Source organism: Epinephelus lanceolatus, chromosome 8, assembly GCF_041903045.1.
Source record: "Epinephelus lanceolatus isolate andai-2023 chromosome 8, ASM4190304v1, whole genome shotgun sequence".
NCBI lineage: Eukaryota > Metazoa > Chordata > Actinopteri > Perciformes > Serranidae > Epinephelus > Epinephelus lanceolatus.
The window spans coordinates 12,814,930-12,836,461 of NC_135741.1; the positions used below are offsets into that span (position 1 = coordinate 12,814,930).

Genomic DNA, 21,532 nt, shown 5'->3' on the forward strand with positions numbered 1-21,532 from the left:
TACAACTATTTAACATACTATCAGTAACAACAGTTATTTCTTAGTTTCTCAGTTTATTTCTATTTCTGGAATGAGAGTTTTTGCCTGTAGTTCCTGGACATCCATTAAAACAAAATAATGCTATGTGTGGGGTACGTCAAATTACAGTAATTATTAAAGACAAAGAAACAAAACATGCACATAACAAAGCTAGATTTAATGGAAATGACCAACAGGAGCACTGTGGTTTAAGGTGTGTCTTAAAACACAGTGGTTATGAATAAATCTAATCACCAGCACAATCATCAAATAAGTCACGTACTGACACAGACAAACAAACAGGACACACACCCAACTGGGTTAGAAACACCTATCTGACATGTAGTTGTTCTTACTTGGAGGGGGGTCAACATGCTTCAGTGACAACGCCATGGGTTTGAACAGCATTTTCAGCAGTTTGAGCACAGTGCAGAGCGGTGGTGATTAGCCAGACAGTGGGGCACGCACACAAGGACTCACATGCACTAGCATGCACATGCTGGTGGACCGTCTACCACGACCACAAACAGAGAAGCTCAGATTACAAAGCACACATTTCATTCTCTGCTCAGGACACCATTAACTCACTATATCTGTACATAGCCAACAGTTGTTTGCTATAATGATGCTCTGAACATTGTGTACAGCTCCTTTAGAAAGTCTGTTGGATGCTATACTCCATCATTTATACTTAATTAAAAAAAGGACCTTTTTTCTGTCTCATATTTAAGCGTTCTTTTGAACAAATTAATAATTGTGCCAGTGGCTGAGAACAAGTCCTCTAAGAGCATCTGTGATTGTGTACCTGTGGTCCTGACTTCACTGATAATGATTCAAATAGCTTATCAAGAGGGAGTTTATTTGGTCTGTGGAGGACTCACTGGATCCTCTGCTGTCTGCATAGTGGAACACAACAGGGGTTGATGTTGCTGTTCAAACCCTTGTTTACTTGATTTTTAAACAGCTTAAAGGCCTGGTGCACAAACTGAATGTCAGCAAACCTAAAGATAAATGTGTGTATTTTAGAAGAAAGTCTTACACACCCATTCAGACAGTCATTGGGGTCAGATCATTGGACAGATTCAGTGTTACAAATATCTGGATACTTTAATTCAATGGTTCTCAACCGGGGGTCCAGATACCCCCACAGGTCGTTGAGGAAGTTCCAGGGGGTCCCCAGAAAAGTGTGTAATTCATTACATAGGTGAACCCCATATGAGTAGGGTCGACTATTCTGATCATAGGTTTCACTTTCCCACGGTTATCTCCTCAACTTTAATTGATAACTATAGAATTCTGTTCCTCATCATAAATAACAACCCAAATCTTTTGCGATGTAGGTCCCAGAAGCGAAATCTTAGGGCTCATTTATGCTCAGCGTTAAATACGGATCCGGATACGGACGGAGCCTTCTGTCTGTGCTCTGCATTCATTTCGTCCGTATTTCTGCACGTTTCCATAAAGCTTACGGATACGGGCCAAATGGAGCAGTACCACCGGGAACCGTGGGGACAGTGTAGCTGTCACTACCCGATACGTAGCTCTAGTGAGACAAGAAGAAGAAATAACAATTCAATTTATCTCATCGGCAGTACTAGAGAAAAGAATTCTCCGTCCTCCAGTCGCAATGTATTTAACGGCCTCACCGACCACCGCCTCCTACAACGCTGCCTCTGTTTTTGTCTTTTATGCAAGAGGTACATTATCAGTATCTCCTCCACAGTCGCCATGTTTGTTTTTAAGTTTGTTGTCATAAACTTTTGATGCTGGGCTGCCTCCTGGTGGATATATTGGTTAACGTCCATGCCAACGTAAAGGGCGCATGGAAGTATGTGGGCAGTGACGGTAACATCGTTTGAAACGGATGTATACATTTTCATACGTAAAGGGAGCATAAATGAGCCCTAATGTGAATATAATGTGAATTTAGGGGTCTTTAACACAAAAAAGTTCAGAACTTCTGCTTAAGTTGACAATAAGCTGACTTTTAATGACTACACAGGGGTGATTCCCAAACAAGTCAATGAAAATTAAAAGTGTCTCATCGGAATTGGATCCTGTTCTTGGTAAAGTCAGAAAAACATGATATTAATGGTTCTCGTCTGAGCAGAGCAGAGACCATTAAGAGCCTGATAGACTTATGAATAGAATTTTAAAATAGATTCTGTATTGCGCTCAGAGACCGAGAAGTAATTTAAACACTGGTATCTTTGTGTGTATGAATAAGGACTCTGGATTCTGTTTTAAATGAGCTGGAGCCTCTCCATTGTTTGTTATGGTAATTGAGCAAAAAGTTCATTACAATATTTTTACCTTGTTGAGATGAATGAATGAGACAGTTTCTCAGAAAGACTTAAATGAATCCGCAACTTTTGATGTTTCCTCAAGTGATATTCAACTAAATATGAACAAGTACACACCCATACAATGAAGTTAGATACACCAACAGTTACATATGTCACAACCATATATTAAGTAATGCATGTCGGATCAAATGATGCACAAACAAACAAACAAACAAACAAACCAAGAACATACTTAGACAAGAAACTGTACATATTAGAGCTTTGGACAATGCCCCCCATTTTCTTAATAAGAATAAACATTCAAACTTATGGACAGTAAAATGATAATATGCAACTCTCTAATTAACAACAGCTGTTGCAAGATTCTTTAAACACCAACCCAGGTGAACAAGGTTGCCTGATGCCTACCCCAAAGAGACAGTTGAAAAAAAAGGTTGGGTCAGTACTGTCAGGAAAGTGCCCAGATTGCTGTCCATTACATGGTTCTGTCTTATTGGCAGTTGTGGGAGGGTAAGCTAATTTCAACATTCATGACAACTGTACAGGGGGTGATTTTTGTTTTTTATTATAACTCACCCATTTACATTTACAAGGCTTAAAGTAATGTGAGCTGCTTTGACAGGCTGGCTGCCAATAGTGTCCTTGGCTTCTCAGTCAGATCCACCCCTCACTCCTCCACAGTGCCAGCCTCTCACCCAAATATGGTCAGTTCTGGCTCCAAAAAAAAACAAGATGGTGATGGCCAAAATGCAGAACTCGAGACTTCAGAATGGGAATCCACTAGGGATGTCACGATTATAGATTTTCTTGGTACGATTATTGTCAGAGAAATAATCACGGTTTTACGATTATCACGATTATTAATTTCACATTATAAATGTGTGAAATCACATAAACACATAGAGCTTTAAGTTTCATTTATTTCCATGCCAACATAACAAAAATAATATAGCAACAAAGAAAAGTAACCAAAAAGTAGTGCGCGGACTCTACTTTCATTACATGCCTCTTTGTGGTCCAGCAGTCTAAGTTTTTTCTAGGATGTGTGTTTCTTTTTGTTCTCTTTAAATTACAATTACACAAATAAATTGAGAGCACATCTCATGCAGTGTTAATAATAAATGAAACAGACATCGTGCTGGAAGGACAAGTCCAACATGTACTCAACACAGATGGGAGGAAGCAAAAGGAGGTAATACTAATGCTAAATGTTCACTGACTGAGGACCTTGAGAAGACATTACGTGTATCTTCCACATTGCACACTGACACTGAAACAGTCTGACGACTAAAAAAAAGGATTTGAACTTGTAACAGTCGAATATATGAAATGTGCCTTTAACATGGTGTATACTGTGTCGCCTAGCAGCAACGTCATCAAGCAACGCCTGTTATGATTTGAGTCTGTTGAGCGCACCCAACGCTGGTCGGACGTATACTTATGTGCTCCTGCTTTTTCTTTTATCTCTCAACACAACAGTAATGGTTTTAAGTATGTGTGGCGACTATTTTGTTCATGCATGAAAATGTAGTAGCCGTACAACTGGGCTTGGTAAGCTTGGAGTGTTTATAAGTTGATGTAAAAATAAATGACGAGCATTTGTGAAATCCCACACTCGTGTGGATGTGAGTTTCTGCCTGTCGTCTCACTCCAAAGAGCTACACGGACCCAAAACCATTACAACCTCACGCTGTGTGCACACAAACTGCAAAACTATCCATCAAAAAAGTTTTTGAGACGTGCCTTAGCTTGTCACGTTGCACTGTAAGCCCAACTCGTATCATACCACTATGCCATTAATTGCAAATGACATGCTAACATATAATTTTTAATTCAATGTTACATTAGATAAATCGAGATTGACGTATTTTAACCCAGTTATTGTGCATTTACCTTTACTTGCGCACGTAAAGCCGGGTGGTTGTCCCGCAGGTGTTGTATCATGTTGCTCGTGTTTGATCTTTTGGCTGCGACTTTTTTGCGGCCTGTTTTCTGTTTTACAAACTGGAAAGCCGTCGTCAACAATGACCCCTTGGTCATTTTGCAATAGCCAAAATGATACCACATGGCTGACTTTATCCGTTTTTTTTTTTTTTTTGGGGGGGGGTGGGGGGTGGGGGGGGGGCGAGTCTTCTTCATCCATACTTCATCACTCGGAGACTTTTGTAACTTTGTTTTCGTTCCGTGCGAGTTGCGCTGACCTACTGTATATGGTTCCACGTCTCGGCATAATCTTTGGAGAGTGATGGTGTTGAGGAATCTTTACGAATAATTAACCGTGGCGTTTAAAATCGCGGTTAATAGTGAAATCAAGTAATCATGACATTCCTAGAATCCACAAACCAATGGGTGATGTCGCGGTAGTAGTGTCCATTATTTTTACGGTCTATGGCTGTGTCCAAAATCATTCACTCATTGACTGCTCCCTACTCACTGTCTAGGAAGTATTATGTTGAGGACTATATAGTGAACTTATTAGCAACATGAAAAAATGTTTTGTCCATGAATTGGGTTATTTTCTTTGCACTTTCAATTAAATTATTGCTGTTGCACAATTAAAACATGTCATATCAACAGCAGCTGGTGGTCCATCCATAACAAATACCGCTGTGGATATTTGCGATAAATATATGATATTATACTGAACGTATTTTCCCCAAATTAAGAAATAATGTTTCGAAGCACTTTGTGACCATTTGTGTTGTGTGTTACGCGCTGCTCTGCTCACATTAAACACGTAACATATTGTCAATGTGAGTAGTTTTCTGTTTACCATTTGATAATGTTGAAATTTGTTTTACCAGTTAGTCATTAGCCGACACCATTACTGCAAAAATTACAGTTAGTTGCGATCCAGAACGCTATGGTGGCTAGCATTATTATCCCTCTTCTGTACAGCACTAGAGAAGACCAATTGCAGATTTATTTTAATTTCTGCTGGACCGATGACGGTATATTAACTTTACAGTTACAATAATTGACAACTGCTTTTCACAGTGCATTATGGGATACTTTGAGTCCACTATATAGGGTATAATAATTCCCACTATATGTTCAGACAGCACTACAAAATGGCAAAGTCACGATGTAGTGGTCAGTAGGTGCATCTCAAGTCACTTAAATTGACGTTCCACGTTTCCCTCACTTGAGTCTTTTCCTTGTGTCCTAGTCCCTCCCACCAGGAATGCATGCAGAGATGCAAGGAAGCCATGTGAGGAGAGAGGAATTGAGGAAATATATTTTTAGAGAAATGAGAAGTCGATTCCTCTGAAGTGTCACGTGAAGCGCATCTATTTCTGATGACAGCAACAGCTTATCAAAGACGGCAACCTGACACTCAGGAATCATTAGCCTCACGTGTGACTGAATGGATATGACAATCAGTGGTGTAAAAAGTGTGTCTTGCTGATAGACACGTTCTCTCTGATTTTAATTTTCTCCATACTAAATGTTAATGGGGTAAATAACATAGTGAAAAGAAAAATCGAATAAATGAAGAAGGTTGTCTTTTCCGTTGGTCAGACCTACACTTTACACAGATGTTTTCTTTTGACTAGATGGTGAACCAGAAAGCAAAATATAAAATTTGGGAGTGATACACTTCAGTTTAATCTCGTATCTGTTTTCACTCCTGTATAAAACCCTGGTATGATGTGATGTATCAGATCCTATCAGCTGCAGCGTCCTATCAGTACAATATGGGGGCAAGCTGACCAACAACTTCCATGAATGCTGCTGTTGTGTATCCTTGCTCATTGCTCCTCAGAGCAGAAGTTATAGCTTTGAGACGACTTCCAGTTCAAGCAGGAGCAAGGAAATGACTTATGTAGTGAGTAGTGAGGGATTTTGGACACAGCCTATTTGGGTATGCTGACAACATATTCACTACACTGAACCTCTGGAAATCTCAGCGCATCACTAAACAGTCAGCTTATCTAAACTGGACTATTGTCTCTTAACAGTGACGCTCTTAAGAGTTAACATTAACACAGTCTGTCACAATGTCATGATATGTAACAAATGTTAAATTGGATGGAAATCCCTGTGGAGCACTGCATCCAGACTTATCTTCACATGAAATAATGACGAGGCCAAGTGCTCAATTAAAACCACATTTACTGTAGTAAATCCAGGGCATATTTATCTTGAAGATGAGAGAACTTGTAACAGAAAAGTGAACATTCCTCAGGCACTAAGGACTTTACTTGGTTGGGCATACTGGTTAAAACAGTGTTAGGTTTTTACCTCAGTTGGTCTTGTTCGGAGCATAAAATAGTAAATGCAAATGGCATACAACTGGTATTATAATGGACATCATCACTAATATGTGCATAGAAATGTTCTTACTTTGCACATAAAATAAGTGAGCATGCAAAATCAGAATTATGACACATGCACATCGGCCGATTTTGTCCTTACCATGGTGCATATGTTAGTAAATCAGGATCATCGTAAATTGACAGTTGTGTGCCTGCTATTTGCAGTCAGCATACTACTAAACCCTTATTTCTCTACATTAGGAAATATGTTTACTTAGAGGTGTATTATGGAGAAAGCAGTAAAGTTGCATCTATGCACGTCAAGGCCCTGACATATCAGTGTTGGGCCATCAGTGAGCGTCTATGAGGGTCTTGACAGATGGAAAAAGCTAATATGCTGTTCATCGCTCTCTTTAAACATCTTATGTTGGTCTCTGAAGACACGCTCTTTCCTGAAGTCATGGGCTGCAGTCTTTACGGTTGGAAATAGTTTAGTGGTTTTAATATGCGATGCATTTTATAAAAAGGTGTGTGTTTCCTTTTTCCAAGTCAGCCAAGGCTTTATTATTTGTGTGTGCACATGGTCTGAGATAGTTCTTAATTTGTTCGCAGAGTACGAACAAATTCAGGTCAGAAAATATTGATGAATCCCAGATTTGTGTATAAACGTTTGTACGTATGGTTAAAGCACAGATGTGTGTATAGTATGTACTTTTTGTGAATGAGGCCCAATGACCATACAAAGCATTACACCCGGGATGATGCGGTTCCATCAAGGGATCATTTAAAATAAAATAAAACAAAAAAACACCCAACTGGTTTAGATACGCCTTTAATTTGCAGACAGAAATAGGACAACAATTAAATATACACAGTACAAGCTGTGTATGGATAAATTAAATAATATAAATGAAATATATTGACAGATATGGATGGCAGGACATTGCCACTCTTAACAGTATACTACACATGACTTGGCAGTTACTGTCTGTATGTATGCTCACCAGCGAAAGTGAAAGCCAGCCCCAAATTATCTCTTGTTTTAGAAAGACTTTTTTGTGCTTGCCATTTCATCTAGCAATATTTGATTGTTTTTGGTGCCCTGTTTTATTTTAGCTGCATGCAGCTTATTGTCTGGCACTTTGTCACTGCCTTTTTATAAAATCCCAACCTCACCTGCACACTGTTGGGATACATACCCAGAAATGCCCTACACATAGCAAAATAAGAGGAAAGTTAGAAAATGCAGACAGGGAGCAGTGTCTCAAAGACACTGCCACACATTCTAGTGTGTCATAAGTTATGGTTGAGAGGGATTAATTTTGTATGACTGTTTTTTAGGAAAATCCTGCACAGTATACCTTTAACATGGACACACATTTACAAATGGATGACAGTATGTATAACTTAATGCTGAAAGGCCTGGTGTCGTGATATTAATGTGTAGTTTTGTTTTCTATTTGAAAAGAGGTTGAAGTAAAATATTTATTTTTCCAGTGTTTTAGCATTTCAGTGGGGAAAGGGAGCTTACAGAAATCCATCTGAAAATATTAGTGCTGACATTTCATACCTGAATAGTATTTTTTAAGTTATGTACCTGAGTGTTCTTAGTCACGCCAAAAAAAACAGGCATATCTAAAACGAAACATTTTCTTCCAAACATAACTCAACATTGATGGATCAGAAGATAGGATAGATGTAACAGCTTTTGACAAAACTCCCATTTGTTGATAAGAACAAATATGAACACTTATGGACAGTGAAATGATAATTTGCAACTCTCTACCGACAACATGTGCCGCAAGATTCTTGAAAAGTCAACCCTGCTGGGCATTTTTGCCTGATGCCTTCCCCAAAGACACAGTTGAAAAAATAGGTTGGGTCAGTACTGTCAGGAAAGTGCCCAAATTGCTGTCCATTACATGGGTCTGTATTAAGTGGAGCTACAGTTGTGGGAGCTGCTGTTGTGGGAGCTGCTGTTGTGGGAGCTGCAGTTGTAGGAGCAGCAGTTGTGGGAGCAGCTGTTGTGGGAGCTGCTGTTGTGGGAGCTGCAGTTGTGGGAGCTACTGTTGTGGGAGCTACTGTTGTGGGAGCTGCAGTTGTGGGAGTGGCTGTTGTTGGAGCTGCAGTTGTAGGAGCAGCTGTTGTGGGAGCTGCAGTTGTGGGAGCTGCAGTTGTGGGAGCGGCTGTTGTTGGAGCTGCAGTTGTGGGAGCTGCTGTTGTGGGAGCTGCAGTTGTGGGAGCTGCAGTTGTAGGAGCAGCTGTTGTGGGAGCTGCAGTTGTGGGAGCGGCTGTTGTGGGAGCTGCAGTTGTGGGAGCTGCAGTTGTGGGAGCTGCTGTTGTGGGAGCTGCAGTTGTGGGAGCGGCTGTTGTTGGAGCTGCAGTTGTGGGAGCGGCTGTTGTTGGAGCTGCAGTTGTGGGAGCAGCTGTTGTGGGAGCTGCAGTTGTGGGAGCTGCTGTTGTGGGAGCTGCAGTTGTGGGAGCGGCTGTTGTTGGAGCTGCAGTTGTGGGAGCGGCTGTTGTTGGAGCTGCAGTTGTAGGAGCAGCAGTTGTGGGAGCTGCAGTTGTGGGAGCTGCTGTTGTGGGAGCTGCAGTTGTGGGAGCGGCTGTTGTTGGAGCTGCAGTTGTGGGAGCGGCTGTTGTTGGAGCTGCAGTTGTGGGAGCAGCTGTTGTTGGAGCTACTGTTGTGGGAGCTGCAGTTGTGGGAGTGGCTGTTGTTGGAGCTGCAGTTGTGGGAGCTACTGTTGTGGGAGCTGCAGTTGTGGGAGTGGCTGTTGTTGGAGCTGCAGTTGTAGGAGCAGCTGTTGTGGGAGCTGCAGTTGTGAGAGCTGCAGTTGTGGGAGCGGCTGTTGTTGGAGCTGCAGTTGTGGGAGCTGCTGTTGTGGGATCTGCAGTTGTAGGAGCAGCTGTTGTGGGAGCTGCAGTTGTGGGAGCGGCTGTTGTTGGAGCTGCAGTTGTGGGAGCGGCTGTTGTTGGAGCTGCAGTTGTGGGAGCTGCAGTTGTGGGAGCGGCAGTTGTAGGAGCAGCTGTTGTGGGAGCTACTGTTGTGGGAGCGGCTGTTGTGGGAGCTGCAGTTGTGGGAGCGGCAGTTGTAGGAGCAGCTGTTGTGGGAGCTACTGTTGTGGGAGCGGCTGTTGTGGGAGCTGCAGTTGTGGGAGCTGCTGTTGTGGGAGCTGCAGTTGTGGGAGCTGCAGTTGTGGGAGCGGCTGTTGTGGGAGCTGCAGTTGTGGGAGCGGCTGTTGTTGGAGCTGCAGTTGTGGGAGCTGCAGTTGTGGGAGCGGCTGTTGTGGGAGCTGCAGTTGTGGGAGCTGCAGTTGTAGGAACAGCTGTTGTGGGAGCTACTGTTGTAGGAGCTGCAGTTGTGGGAGCTGCAGTTGTGGGAGCGGCTGTTGTGGGAGTGGCTGTTGTGGGAGCGGCTGTTGTGGGAGTGGCTGTTGTTGGAGCTGGAGCTGTAGGAGCAGCAGTTGTGGGAGCTGCTGTTGTGGGAGCTGCAGTTGTGGGAGCGGCTGTTGTTGGAGCTGCAGTTGTGGGAGCAGCTGTTGTTGGAGCTACTGTTGTGGGAGCTGCAGTTGTAGGAGCTACTGTTGTGGGAGCTGCTGTTGTGGGAGCTGCAGTTGTGGGAGTGGCTGTTGTTGGAGCTGCAGTTGTAGGAGCAGCTGTTGTGGGAGCTGCAGTTGTGAGAGCTGCAGTTGTGGGAGCGGCTGTTGTGGGAGCTGCTGTTGTGGGAGTGGCTGTTGTGGGAGCGGCTGTTGTTGGAGCTGCAGTTGTGGGAGCGGCTGTTGTGGGAGCTGCAGTTGTAGGAGCAGCAGTTGTGGGAGCTGCAGTTGTGGGAGCTGCAGTTGTGGGAGCGGCTGTTGTAGGAGCAGCTGTTGTGGGAGCTGATGTTGTTGGAGCTGCAGTTGTAGGAGCTGCTGTTGTGGGAGCTGCAGTTGTGGGAGCTGCTGTTGTGGGAGCTGCAGTTGTGGGAGCGGCAGTTGTGGGAGCGGCTGTTGTGGGAGCTGCTGTTGTGGGAGCGGCTGTTGTTGGAGCTGCAGTTGTGGGAGCTGCAGTTGTGGGAGCTACTGTTGTGGGAGCTGCAGTTGTGGCAGCTGCAGTTGTGGGAGTGGCTGTTGTGGGAGCGGCTGTTGTGGGAGCTGCTGTTGTGGGAGTGGCTGTTGTGGGAGCGGCTGTTGTTGGAGCTGCAGTTGTGGGAGTGGCTGTTGTGGGAGCTGCAGTTGTAGGAGCAGCAGTTGTGGGAGCTGCAGTTGTGGGAGCTGCAGTTGTGGGAGCGGCTGTTGTTGGAGCAGCAGTTGTAGGAGCAGCTGTTGTGGGAGCTACTGTTGTGGGAGCTGCAGTTGTGGGAGCTGCAGTTGTGGGAGCTGCAGTTGTGGGAGCGGCTGTTGTTGGAGCTGCAGTTGTGGGAGCGGCTGTTGTGGGAGCTGCGGTTGTGGGAGCTGCAGTTGTGGGAGCGGCTGTTGTTGGAGCTGCAGTTGTAGGAGCAGCTGTTGTGGGAGCTACTGTTGTGGGAGCTGCAGTTGTGGGAGCTGCAGTTGTGGGAGCTGCAGTTGTGGGAGCGGCTGTTGTTGGAGCTGCAGTTGTGGGAGCGGCTGTTGTGGGAGCTGCAGTTGTGGGAGCTGCAGTTGTAGGAGCAGCTGTTGTGGGAGCTACTGTTGTGGGAGCTGCAGTTGTGGGAGCTGCAGTTGTGGGAGCGGCTGTTGTGGGAGCTGCAGTTGTGGGAGCTGCAGTTGTGGGAGCTGCTGTTGTGGGAGCTGCAGTTGTGGGAGTGGCTGTTGTTGGAGCTGCAGTTGTGGGAGCTGCAGTTGTGGGAGCTGCAGTTGTGGGAGCGGCTGTTGTTGGAGCTGCAGTTGTGGGAGCTGCAGTTGTGGGAGCAGCTGTTGTGGGAGCTGCAGTTGTGGGAGCTGCAGTTGTAGGAGCAGCTGTTGTGGGAGCTACTGTTGTGGGAGCTGCAGTTGTGGGAGCTGCAGTTGTGGGAGCGGCTGTTGTGGGAGCTGCAGTTGTGGGAGCTGCAGTTGTGGGAGCGGCTGTTGTGGGAGCGGCTGTTGTGGGAGCTGCAGTTGTGGGAGCTGCAGTTGTGGGAGCTGCAGTTGTGGGAGCGGCTGTTGTGGGAGCTGCAGTTGTGGGAGCTGCAGTTGTGGGAGCGGCTGTTGTGGGAGCTGCAGTTGTGGGAGCTGCAGTTGTGGGAGCGGCTGTTGTGGGAGCTGCTGTTGTGGGAGCTGCTGTTGTGGGAGCTGCAGTTGTGAGAGCGGCTGTTGTGGGAGCGGCTGTTGTGGGAGCTGCAGTTGTGGGAGCGGCTGTTGTGAGAGCAGCTGTTGTGGGAGCTCTAGTTGTGGGAGCGGCTGTTGTCAGAGCGGCTGTTGTGGGAGCTGCAGTTGTTTGAACTACTGTTGTGGGAGCGGCTGTTGTGGGAGCTGCAGTTGTGGGAGCGGCTGTTGTGGGAGCTGCAGTTGTTGGAGCTGCAGTTGTGGGAGCGGCTGTTGTAGTCGCGGCTGTTGTGGGAGCTGCTGTTGTGGGAGCTGCAGTTGTTGGAGCGGCTGTTGTGGGAGCTGCTGTTGTGGGAGCAGCTGTTGTGGGAGCTGTAGTTGTTTGAACTACTGTTGTGGGAGCGGCTGTTGTGGGAGCGGCAGTTGTTTGAACTACTGTTGTGGGAGCTGCTGTTGTTGGAGCTGCAGTTGTGGGAGTTGCAGTTGTTGGAGCTGCTGTTGTGGGAGTGGCTGTTGTGGGAGCTGCAGTTGTGGGAGCGGCTGTTGTGGGAGCTGCAGTTGTTGGAGCTGCAGTTGTAGGAGCGGCTGTTGTGGGAGTGGCTGTTGTTGTAGCGGCTGTTGTGGGAGCTGCAGTTGTGGGAGCTGCAGTTGTGAGAGCGGCTGTTGTGGGAGCGGCTGTTGCGGGAGCTGCTGTTGTGGGAGCAGCTGTTGTGGGAGCTGCTGTTGTGGGAGCTGCAGTTGTTGGAGCGGCTGTTGTGGGAGCGGCTGTTGTGGGAGCTGCTGTTGTGGGAGCGGCTGTTGTGGGAGCTGCTGTTGTGGGAGCAGCTGTTGTTGTAGCGGCTGTTGTGGGAGCTGCAGTTGTTGGAGCTGCAGTTGTGTGAGCGGCTGTTGTGGGAGCGGCTGTTGTGGGAGCAGTTGTTGTGGGAGCGGCTGTTGTGGGAGCTGCAGTTGTGGGAGCTGTAGTTGTGGGAGCTGCTGTTGTGGGAGCGGCTGTTGTTGTAGCGACTGTTGTGGGAGCTGCAGTTGTTGGAGCTGCAGTTGTGGGAGCGGCTGTTGTGGGAGCTGTAGTTGTGGGAGCGGCTGTTGTTGGAGCTGCAGTTGTGGGAGCTGTAGTTGTGGGAGTGGCTGTTGTGGGAGCTGCAGTTGTGGGAGCTGCAGTTGTGGGGGCTGCAGTTGTTCGAACTACTGTTGTGGGAGCGGCTGTTGTTGGAGCTGCTGTTGTGGGGGCTGCAGTTGTTTGAACTACTGTTGTGGGAGCGGCTGTTTTGGGAGCTGCAGTTGTGGTGGCTGCAGTTGTTTGAACTACTGTTGTGGGAGCTGCAGTTGTGGGAGCTGTAGTTGTGGGAGCGTCTGTTGTTTGAACTACTGTTGTGGGAGCGGCTGTTGTGGGAGCTGCTGTTGTGGGAGCGGCTGTTGTTTGAACTACTGTTGTAGGAGCGGCTGTTGTGGGAGCGGCTGTTGTGGGAGCTGCAGTTGTGGGAGCGGCTGTTGTGGGAGCGGCAGTTGTGGGAGCTGCAGTTGTGGGAGCTGCAGTTGTGGGAGCGGCTGTTGTGGGAGCGGCTGTTGTTTGAACTACTGTTGTGGGAGCGGCTGTTGTGGGAGCTGCTGTTGTTTGAACTACTGTTGTGGGAGCTGCTGTTGTTTGAACTACTGTTTTAGGAGTGGCTGTTGTGGGAGCTGCTGTTGTTGGAGCTGCAGTTGTGGGAGCAGCTGTTGTTGGAGCTGCAGTTGTGGGAGCTGCCGTTGTTGGAGCTGCTGTTGTGGGAGCAGCTGTTGTTGGAGCTGCCGTTGTTGGAGCGGCTGTTGTTGGAGCTGCAGTTGTGGGAGCGGCTGTTGTTGGAGCTGCTGTTGTGGGAGCTGCCGTTGTAGGAGCTGCAGTTGTGGGAGAGGCTGTTGTGGGAGAGGCTGTTTTTGGAGCTCTAGTTGTAGGAGCTGCAGTTGTGGGAGCGGCTGTTTTGGGAGCTGCTGTTGTGGGAGCTGCTGTTGTGGGAGCGGCTGTTTTGGGAGCTGCTGTTGTGGGAGCGGCTGTTGTTGTAGCGGCTGTTGTGGGAGCTGCAGTTGTTGGAGCTGCAGTTGTGGGAGCAGCTGTTGTGGGAGCAGTTGTTGTGGGAGCGGCTGTTGTGGGTGCTGCCGTTGTGGGTGCTGCCGTTGTGGGAGCTGCAGTTGTGGGTGCTGTAGTTGTGGGAGCTGCAGTTGTGGGTGCTGTAGTTGTGGGAGCTGCAGTTGTGGGAGCGACAGTTGTGGGAGCTGCTGTTGTGGCAGTAGCTGTTGTGGGAGCAGCTGTTGTTGGGGGAGCGGGTGTTGTGGTCATTGTAGTGGGAGTCGTCTTAGGACCAGTACTTGTAGCATTAGCGGTACTTAGGTCAGGAAAACCTAAACGAATAAGAGTCAGATTTTGTATAAATTGTTCATCAACCCTGTAGAATCATCACATCATTTTTTTGATTGTCAGCATAATACACTCTTAAAATGTAAAAAATGGTAGATTTCATTACTCCTGATAGCATTAAAGGAACACTGTGTAGTGTTTTCAGTTGTTAATTGGCAAAAATCAATGTCTGCATTCACAAATATGTCATCATATGTGTATTATTACCTCCACCAATAATCTGACTTATTCTCATAAAAGGAGAATTTCGGATTTGTTTGTACATTGGGTGGGTAAGTTGTTTGGGGGTTCCATAATGTTTAACTATTTTGAGAATACATCCGCTGGCAAGGGAGAGGGATCCCTCTTCCAGGACCTCTTCCTGAGGTTTCTACCATTTTTTCCCCCCGTTAAAGGGTTTTTTTGGGGGAGTTTTTCCTTATCTGCTGTGAGGGTCCTAAGGACAGAGGGATGTCTTATGCTGTAAAGCCCTGTGAGGGAAATTGTGATTTGTGATATTGGGCTTTATAAATAAAATGGATTGATTGATTGATTGATTGATGGTTTCATCAGTGTTATCATAGCTTTTTGGTACACAGCAGCTACCGTTGTTGCAATACGTCTTTGAAACAATGAGGCGCTAGAGTGCGCTATCCATTTGAATGCAATATACGATTTCAACATCGGATGGGAGAAATTCCTACACACTGTGGCTTTAAGTCAAATACACATTTCAAACCTCCATCCCATGACAGGATAGGATAGAAATGTTTTAAATTTTAGTTACCTGGAACCAGCAGAGCATGCAGGTGGCTGATGAGGGGGCATTTGCCTGTTTTACAGAACTGTCCACTGTTGTCATCCAGGTCCAGAGACCAGATAAAGGCTCCTCCAAAGTTGTTAGCTTTCAGGTAATTGACCTGAGAGGACAATGAACAAAACACTTCAACAGCTGAAGTATTGTTGAAAAATATCTGTTTAACTGATTTCTGTACAACCAGTCATTTCCAAAATAATTAAGCAACAGTTTGAATTACACTGATGATTACCTTGGTATTCAGGCTGTCTTTGTTGTCAAATCCAACCCACTGGTTTTCTCCGATGGCATATGGAACTTTCTGATCGGTTATCAACCGGGGTGTAACCCCCTCAAGATAAAGGCAAATCTGAAAAGAAAGGTCAAATTTCACATGTAGATCTAATGTATTCATTCAAACAGGAATTTTCACACTAAATACAGTAAAAGCCGTCAGCCTGTCACAAGGCTACTGATATAATCAATAACATTCATAGTTTGCAGTTTTACCTCATAAGAGGCCCAGAATCCTTCTTCACCGGTGTAGCAGCCTTCCTCACCAGGACCATTGGCTGGTGCTCCAACATTACTGGATGCAGAGGAGAGGTTAAATGCTCGCCCGTATGCTGCTAACCCCATGTTTATCTTTTGTGGTGGTGCTCCCTGGTCCCGCCAGTACCGCATGGCAAAGTCCTACAATGTGGAGAAAAATGAACAATTAGAGTGAGCGGTCATCTCCAAAGGCTTTTAGGCTTTTACAATATGAATCCCTGTACTTACAGTGTTAAAGTAGGTTTTGTTTCCAGTGTCCTGGGATCCTTGATATAAGGGGCTGTGATGTCCTGTGACACTTTCCCAGGGGCCGTGAAAGTCAAATGTCAGCACATTAATGAAATCCAGGTACCTGATTAAATGCAGAGGAGACAACATTCACCAAAACATGACTGCAGCTAATCACGGGTATAATGTCAAGAATTACATCAAGGAAGTTTTACGTTGCAATCTGTGCGACTTCATAACTGGCATCGATGATTGCTTTCTCAGCAGAGACACTGGCAGTGATCAGTAATCGGTTATCTGTGGTTCCCTCAGCCATAAAGGCCTCGTTGAGCTCCTGTACAACACAGAAGCAAAGTTTAGAGTCAGTTAACCTATTGTATTTTCTGCATGGTATATGAAGCGTTCATTCACACACACACACACACACACAAACACACACACACAGGACCTGACCTTGCAGAGCAGTGTGAATCTATGCTTGTCCTGTGGTTGGCTTCCAGCTCCTCCAGGGTTTCTCCAGTCAAGATTTAGCCCATCAAACCCATAAGCTCTCAGCATTGTGATAGCAGACTGGATGAACTCTGCTCTATTTTGTTGTGTTGCCACCATTGTGCTGAATCTGGTAAACGTGAACAAAACAGTGGTCTCAAGAGGCGCAGACAAATAGGCAAATTATCTGGTTACCATGTTTTTCACTTGTAATTATGAGTGTAGAAAATGAGCCTCACAGTTATCCACAAACTAAAATGTGAAGTTACCAACCTCATCATTCAGCTGCATTCAGTTTTGCAAGAATTAGTAGAAGTGTAGTAAATTACAATTGAAATAAAATTACATGTTGGTTTTTTTTTCATAAATTCATTCTTTCACATTCTTTCTTTCTTTCACATAATTCTTTCACAGTATAGGGTATACACAAATATTAATATTATCAGTTATAATGACCCTAAAAGACATGACAAAAGATGAATTGTTTTGGTTGAACAGAGATATGCACGCATGGGTGAGATTCTCTGTCAAGTTGCTTTTGTTCAATTCCATAGATAAAGAAATGTACATTGCATGATAGCCATCAATGTTCATACCACAGTATCCTGTGACACTGGCATACTGCTTCAACCCTATATGGGCCTTAAGTGATTCATTTGGTTCCATTGAGTTTGTAACGAAAGATTTAAGTCAGATCAAAGATTTAATGCAAACACCCAGTGGGTTTCAACATAAACAAATGTATTCCATTTTTTTAATTGTTATGTAAACAAAGTTCAGTCAAAATAATCTAAGTCCAATCTTTTACTGTTTGGTGTTTGCAAATACCAGTGACACTGACCACTTTATGGGCACCTTTTTGTGTGATGCTTTTCAAGCATGGTAGTTTTGGTTTCACATAATACAATGAAGGTTTGAACTATTTTAAAGTGGGTATTTGCATTATTACGTAGTTCCTAAAATTGTCATCACATATTTTGTTTCTGTGTGCTGATAGAATCAGGAAATGAATTTACTAATGTGGTTAAATACCAGCATCTCACTTTGTGACACCTCATTTGTATGTAACTACGCACCATGCATGCTTTGCAAAGCACAAAAACACCACATGAACTGGCAAAGCAAGAGTCATGGTCAGGAAAATAACAATATGTTGAGTTGTGGCTTATACTTGTCTTTGCACTGACACAAAAAGGCCCAAATGCTCTTGAAAGTAACTCACTTTTGTGTGTTAAAGGTCAGGCCACCAACCGCCAACAGGGTTTTAAGCAGTGGATTTCTGTGGGAGCATAAAAGTTTAAGTAAGAATTATTCAACATACACACAAAATTTAGCCTCATTTCCATAGTTGTTATAGACTGAAGCACTGACCTAGTTTTGAGTCCATTGAAGGCCTGATACTGTTGTATGTCAGTTGCTCTGCTGGGGACCAGCTCATGTTGGTTATTAATGTCAGAAAAGGCGTAGATCAGATGGGTGCACTTGTTTGGATCAATGTCTGAAACTGTGAACTTCCCGTACTCCGCTCTGTCTTCAGCCAAGCTGTTATAGTAACACACCAGCCTGGAGGAAGAGGCTGAGACATGGAAGAAAATCATGATGGTTTTAATTTGTCACTTATTGACATTATTTATCTCCTAGTAAGACTGCTGATCATTATTAATACATGTTATAAACTTACCCAAGCTGGTGATGATCAGACAGAGACCTTTAGTATAAGGTTAAAAAAGTATAAGGTTAAAAATAAAGCTTATCAGGTCAGTTCACCCAAATTACAAAATGATAATGGAAAGAAAATCCTGGTTTTCTCTGCAATTTTTAATTGGTAAGCACCACAAACTAAATTCCCTTCACTCTCACTTAAAGTAAGGAATTTATATGTGACAGTGAAAATAATCAATTTTTGGGATTTAACATAGCAGTCTGTCAGTACTGTGGTTGTTGTCAAATGCACATCTTCAGACAGCAAAAGAAGAATAAATAAATATAAAAAATAGATAAATGAATAGCTTCAGTTACAACCAAGTCTCTGAGGACGCTAATAATGTCACTTTAACTGTGTATGGCTATTAGCCCTGATCTTTGTCCATTGGACTACTTTTGCAATGAGGCTGATTTACATAAAAATGGGCCAGTTCACATCAAATGTATGCACATTACCTGATTTAAATACATGCAAAAAGCACAGGAGCACTAAGAGCAAATTTGCTTGGCAGCGCAGTAAGAAGTGCATTGTACCCTGTGCCGGTTTAGTAGTTGCAAAAGCTGAGCAATCGTCTTGTGAATTTGCTCCTTATTGTAATCTGAGAGACAAAAACATGGGTACACACCAGCTGCTATACGTAAAACGAATGTGGGTCAAGGGCAGAAAGTGGGGGATCCGATGGCCCTCTTCCCTACTTTCTACCCTCTACTGCTGGTGCCTTGCTTATACTACACCCATCTTCAAATTCAGCCTTCAATGTGACTAAAACTTCACACCTCAGCTGTGACACTATCACAATAACAAAAGTTGTCCACAGAGAACTAGACAGACATATAGACAGCTACCTGACCACCTGGTCAGGTACACAAAACTGTCTCTGTGGTAGTTCCTGCTACAATTGATGTCTCAGGGACCACATTTTGCCATGTTGACACACACAGACACGTAGCCTCACAAGGTGAAAACAATACCAGCCCCGCTGTCGTATCTGGTAACATAAAATGTGTCTGCATAGTTATATACCACTGGTGGTAATTAAGAAAATGTTTGTTTTTTTGTGATTTGGATGTACTGACCCTGTAAGGAAACAATAACTTTGGCAGTGTGCCTTACCTGCAGTTAGAGTGAGCTTGCACATGTTGTCACTGTGGATAAGCAGAAGAAATAGAAAAAATGTTAATATGAAGCTGATTTTCAAATAAGTCCTCACTCCGTTGTTATTAATTTAAGTGTTTAAATGCATTTCAAGTCAGAAAACTGAACTGTGGCACAAAGCAAGCTTTGAATTCATATCTGAAATAAGTCACATTAATATAACTTGTATGTACAGATAATTTACATATTAACAGCAGGGTAAATCAAGGGACATAGAGCAGTGTTTAAAAATAGGTGTTTGGTAGTCCTGTGATGTTTATATTAACTAACTTTCACTAACTTTACATCATATGATTATTTCTCAGCACCCACACACTAACAGTATCACAGTAACCACACAATGAAGGTATGATGAAGTTAAGATCTGATCAGGTCTGATCTAACTTAGAATCATGACAGGCATGTCATTGGCACAACCACAGTAATAATGACATTAGGTACAACAAGCGAAAAGAGAAAGAGTCTACATGGTGTCTGCTGGTTCACTTCACCCCTCCACCTTTCTCCCTAAAATGTATTTAGTGTAGCTAGTTATAGAGAGAGAGCAGGTATAGAAATATAAAAAGCATCAAGGAAGAAATCACAAGTGGGTTGTTAAAATCAGAGTAAAAGGGATACTTACAAAGTTACTGATGAAAGAAGCAAATACGGTGTCTTACTTGTAAGTGATGAATGCCTGACAGATGTCTGGCTGTGCTGTTTTAAATGAGGTAGACAGCTGACAGGGTGTGACAGTTAACTAGGGTGTGGATAATTACTGCATGTTGCAATGTCCAAAACAATTGAATAGTGATGGAAGGTGGAACAATAGAATGAAGCAGTCACCTCGTGCCAGGCCCTTTTGACTTTAAACTCAAATTTTATTCACTGAATTAGCATGATATCAACATGTTCACATTTCTGTTTGTTAAGGAGGTTCTTTCTCTCTTTTAGGGGGACTGAGAACCCCACAGTCATCAGTGTTAATGTGCACCAGAGTCTGATTCAGACCACTCAGAAAGTGTTGTTTTTGATGAAACTAATCTAAGAATAAGAAGTCTTTTTTTCCACATTTCACATTGTGAGCTTTTAGTTTCTTGTAATTACTTGCTTAAAACTCTATCAAAGTGACCAGAAAAACAGAAATACTTGGCCAATATAAGACATTAGCACTGCAATAATTCAGTGGTACTTTAAAGGTTTTTTTCTGGTAATCAGCAGAAAGAACAAAATGTAATATGCAATAAAGATCCAGACTTAAATGAGGGATGTTGCAATTTCATTGTCAGCATTGTCTTAAAACACCAGACCACCAGGACACCCCATGTTTGTGGTATATTTTTGAGCCATTAATCTAGCAAGGCTACATTTATGTTAGCTACATTACAGGGAAAACTAAAAATAACAAAATCAACATTTTAACACACTATTAATAATAACAAAATGTTTTCTCTGGCATGTATCAGTCAAAAGGTGAATTTTCACCTGCATCGCCAATACTTGAGAGACGTCTTGTAATCAACAGTTACGTTTAAACAACGTCATGATATGACGTGTGACGTATGTCAACTTAACTGTTAAAGACAAACTAACAATACATGCATAGAACAAGGCTACAATTAGTCAAAATGAGCAGCAGCAGCATTCTCATGTACAAGGTGGGTCTTATTACACAGGGGTTAAAAATAAACAAGCAAGAACAAACCTACACAAAAGGTTAGCTTCAGTGACAAAGACAGCAATTAATGCCATAATGAACAGTACAATCATCAAATAAGGCATGTCCTCAAACAATGTTATACACAACCAAGTAAATAGCACACACACCCAACTGGGTTAGAAACACCCATGTCCCACCTTGTTCTTTATTCACAAACAGTACTAAACAATGCTGTGTTGACAAGTGTTGGCTGGAATATGCTTCCCAATATGGACCGGTGCAGCATTCTGTTATATCACTGCTTTCACTGCAGACTGACCAAATATATTGCTTAAACTATGGACGGGCCAACTGGGCACAGGCACAGGGGCTCTCTGGCCTTTACTTGCAACATGTCAATCAAATGAGCAAGTACTGACCAGGAAGAGACTCAAAATGACCACAAAAAGATGAAAAAACCACACAAAGACATACAAAATGACTACAAAGAGAAGAAAGACCACAGCAAAGTTCTACCCGCTCTCACTCCAAAATCATCAAATACCAGTGTTTGGGCAATGACTTCCGCGTCAGACACAGATGAAAAAAGCCGTCCTTACACATTGGCATAATATGCATCTGGGCACTGTCAGTATGTAATGGTGCCCGACGGCGTCAGGGGCAAATGCAGCCACACAACAATCAATCAATCAATCAATTTTATTTATAAAGCTCAATATCACAAATCACAATTTGCCTCACAGGGCTTTACAGCATACAACATCCCTCTGTCCTTATGACCCTCACAGCGGATAAGGAAAAACTCCCCCAAAAAAA

The 21,532-nt window shown here is 44.0% G+C and overlaps 1 protein-coding gene across 1 annotated transcript; it reads right to left on the reverse strand.

Annotated features, from left to right (window-relative positions):
* Nucleotides 1–875: 875 nt before the first annotated feature.
* Nucleotides 876–19,736, reverse strand: LOC117258049 (uncharacterized). Its single transcript, XM_078170400.1, has 13 exons — nt 19,700–19,736; nt 19,036–19,067; nt 17,899–17,925; nt 17,589–17,793; nt 17,440–17,496; nt 16,182–16,347; nt 15,944–16,062; nt 15,729–15,852; nt 15,459–15,641; nt 15,202–15,318; nt 14,940–15,072; nt 11,816–14,157; nt 876–914 (listed from the first exon to the last, which is right to left on the reverse strand). The coding sequence occupies exons 2-13, from the start codon at nt 19,058–19,060 to the stop codon at nt 876–878; spliced, it is 3,537 nt and encodes a 1,178-aa protein (XP_078026526.1). The 5' UTR covers nt 19,061–19,067; nt 19,700–19,736.
* Between the last annotated feature and the right edge of the window lie 1,796 nt (nt 19,737–21,532).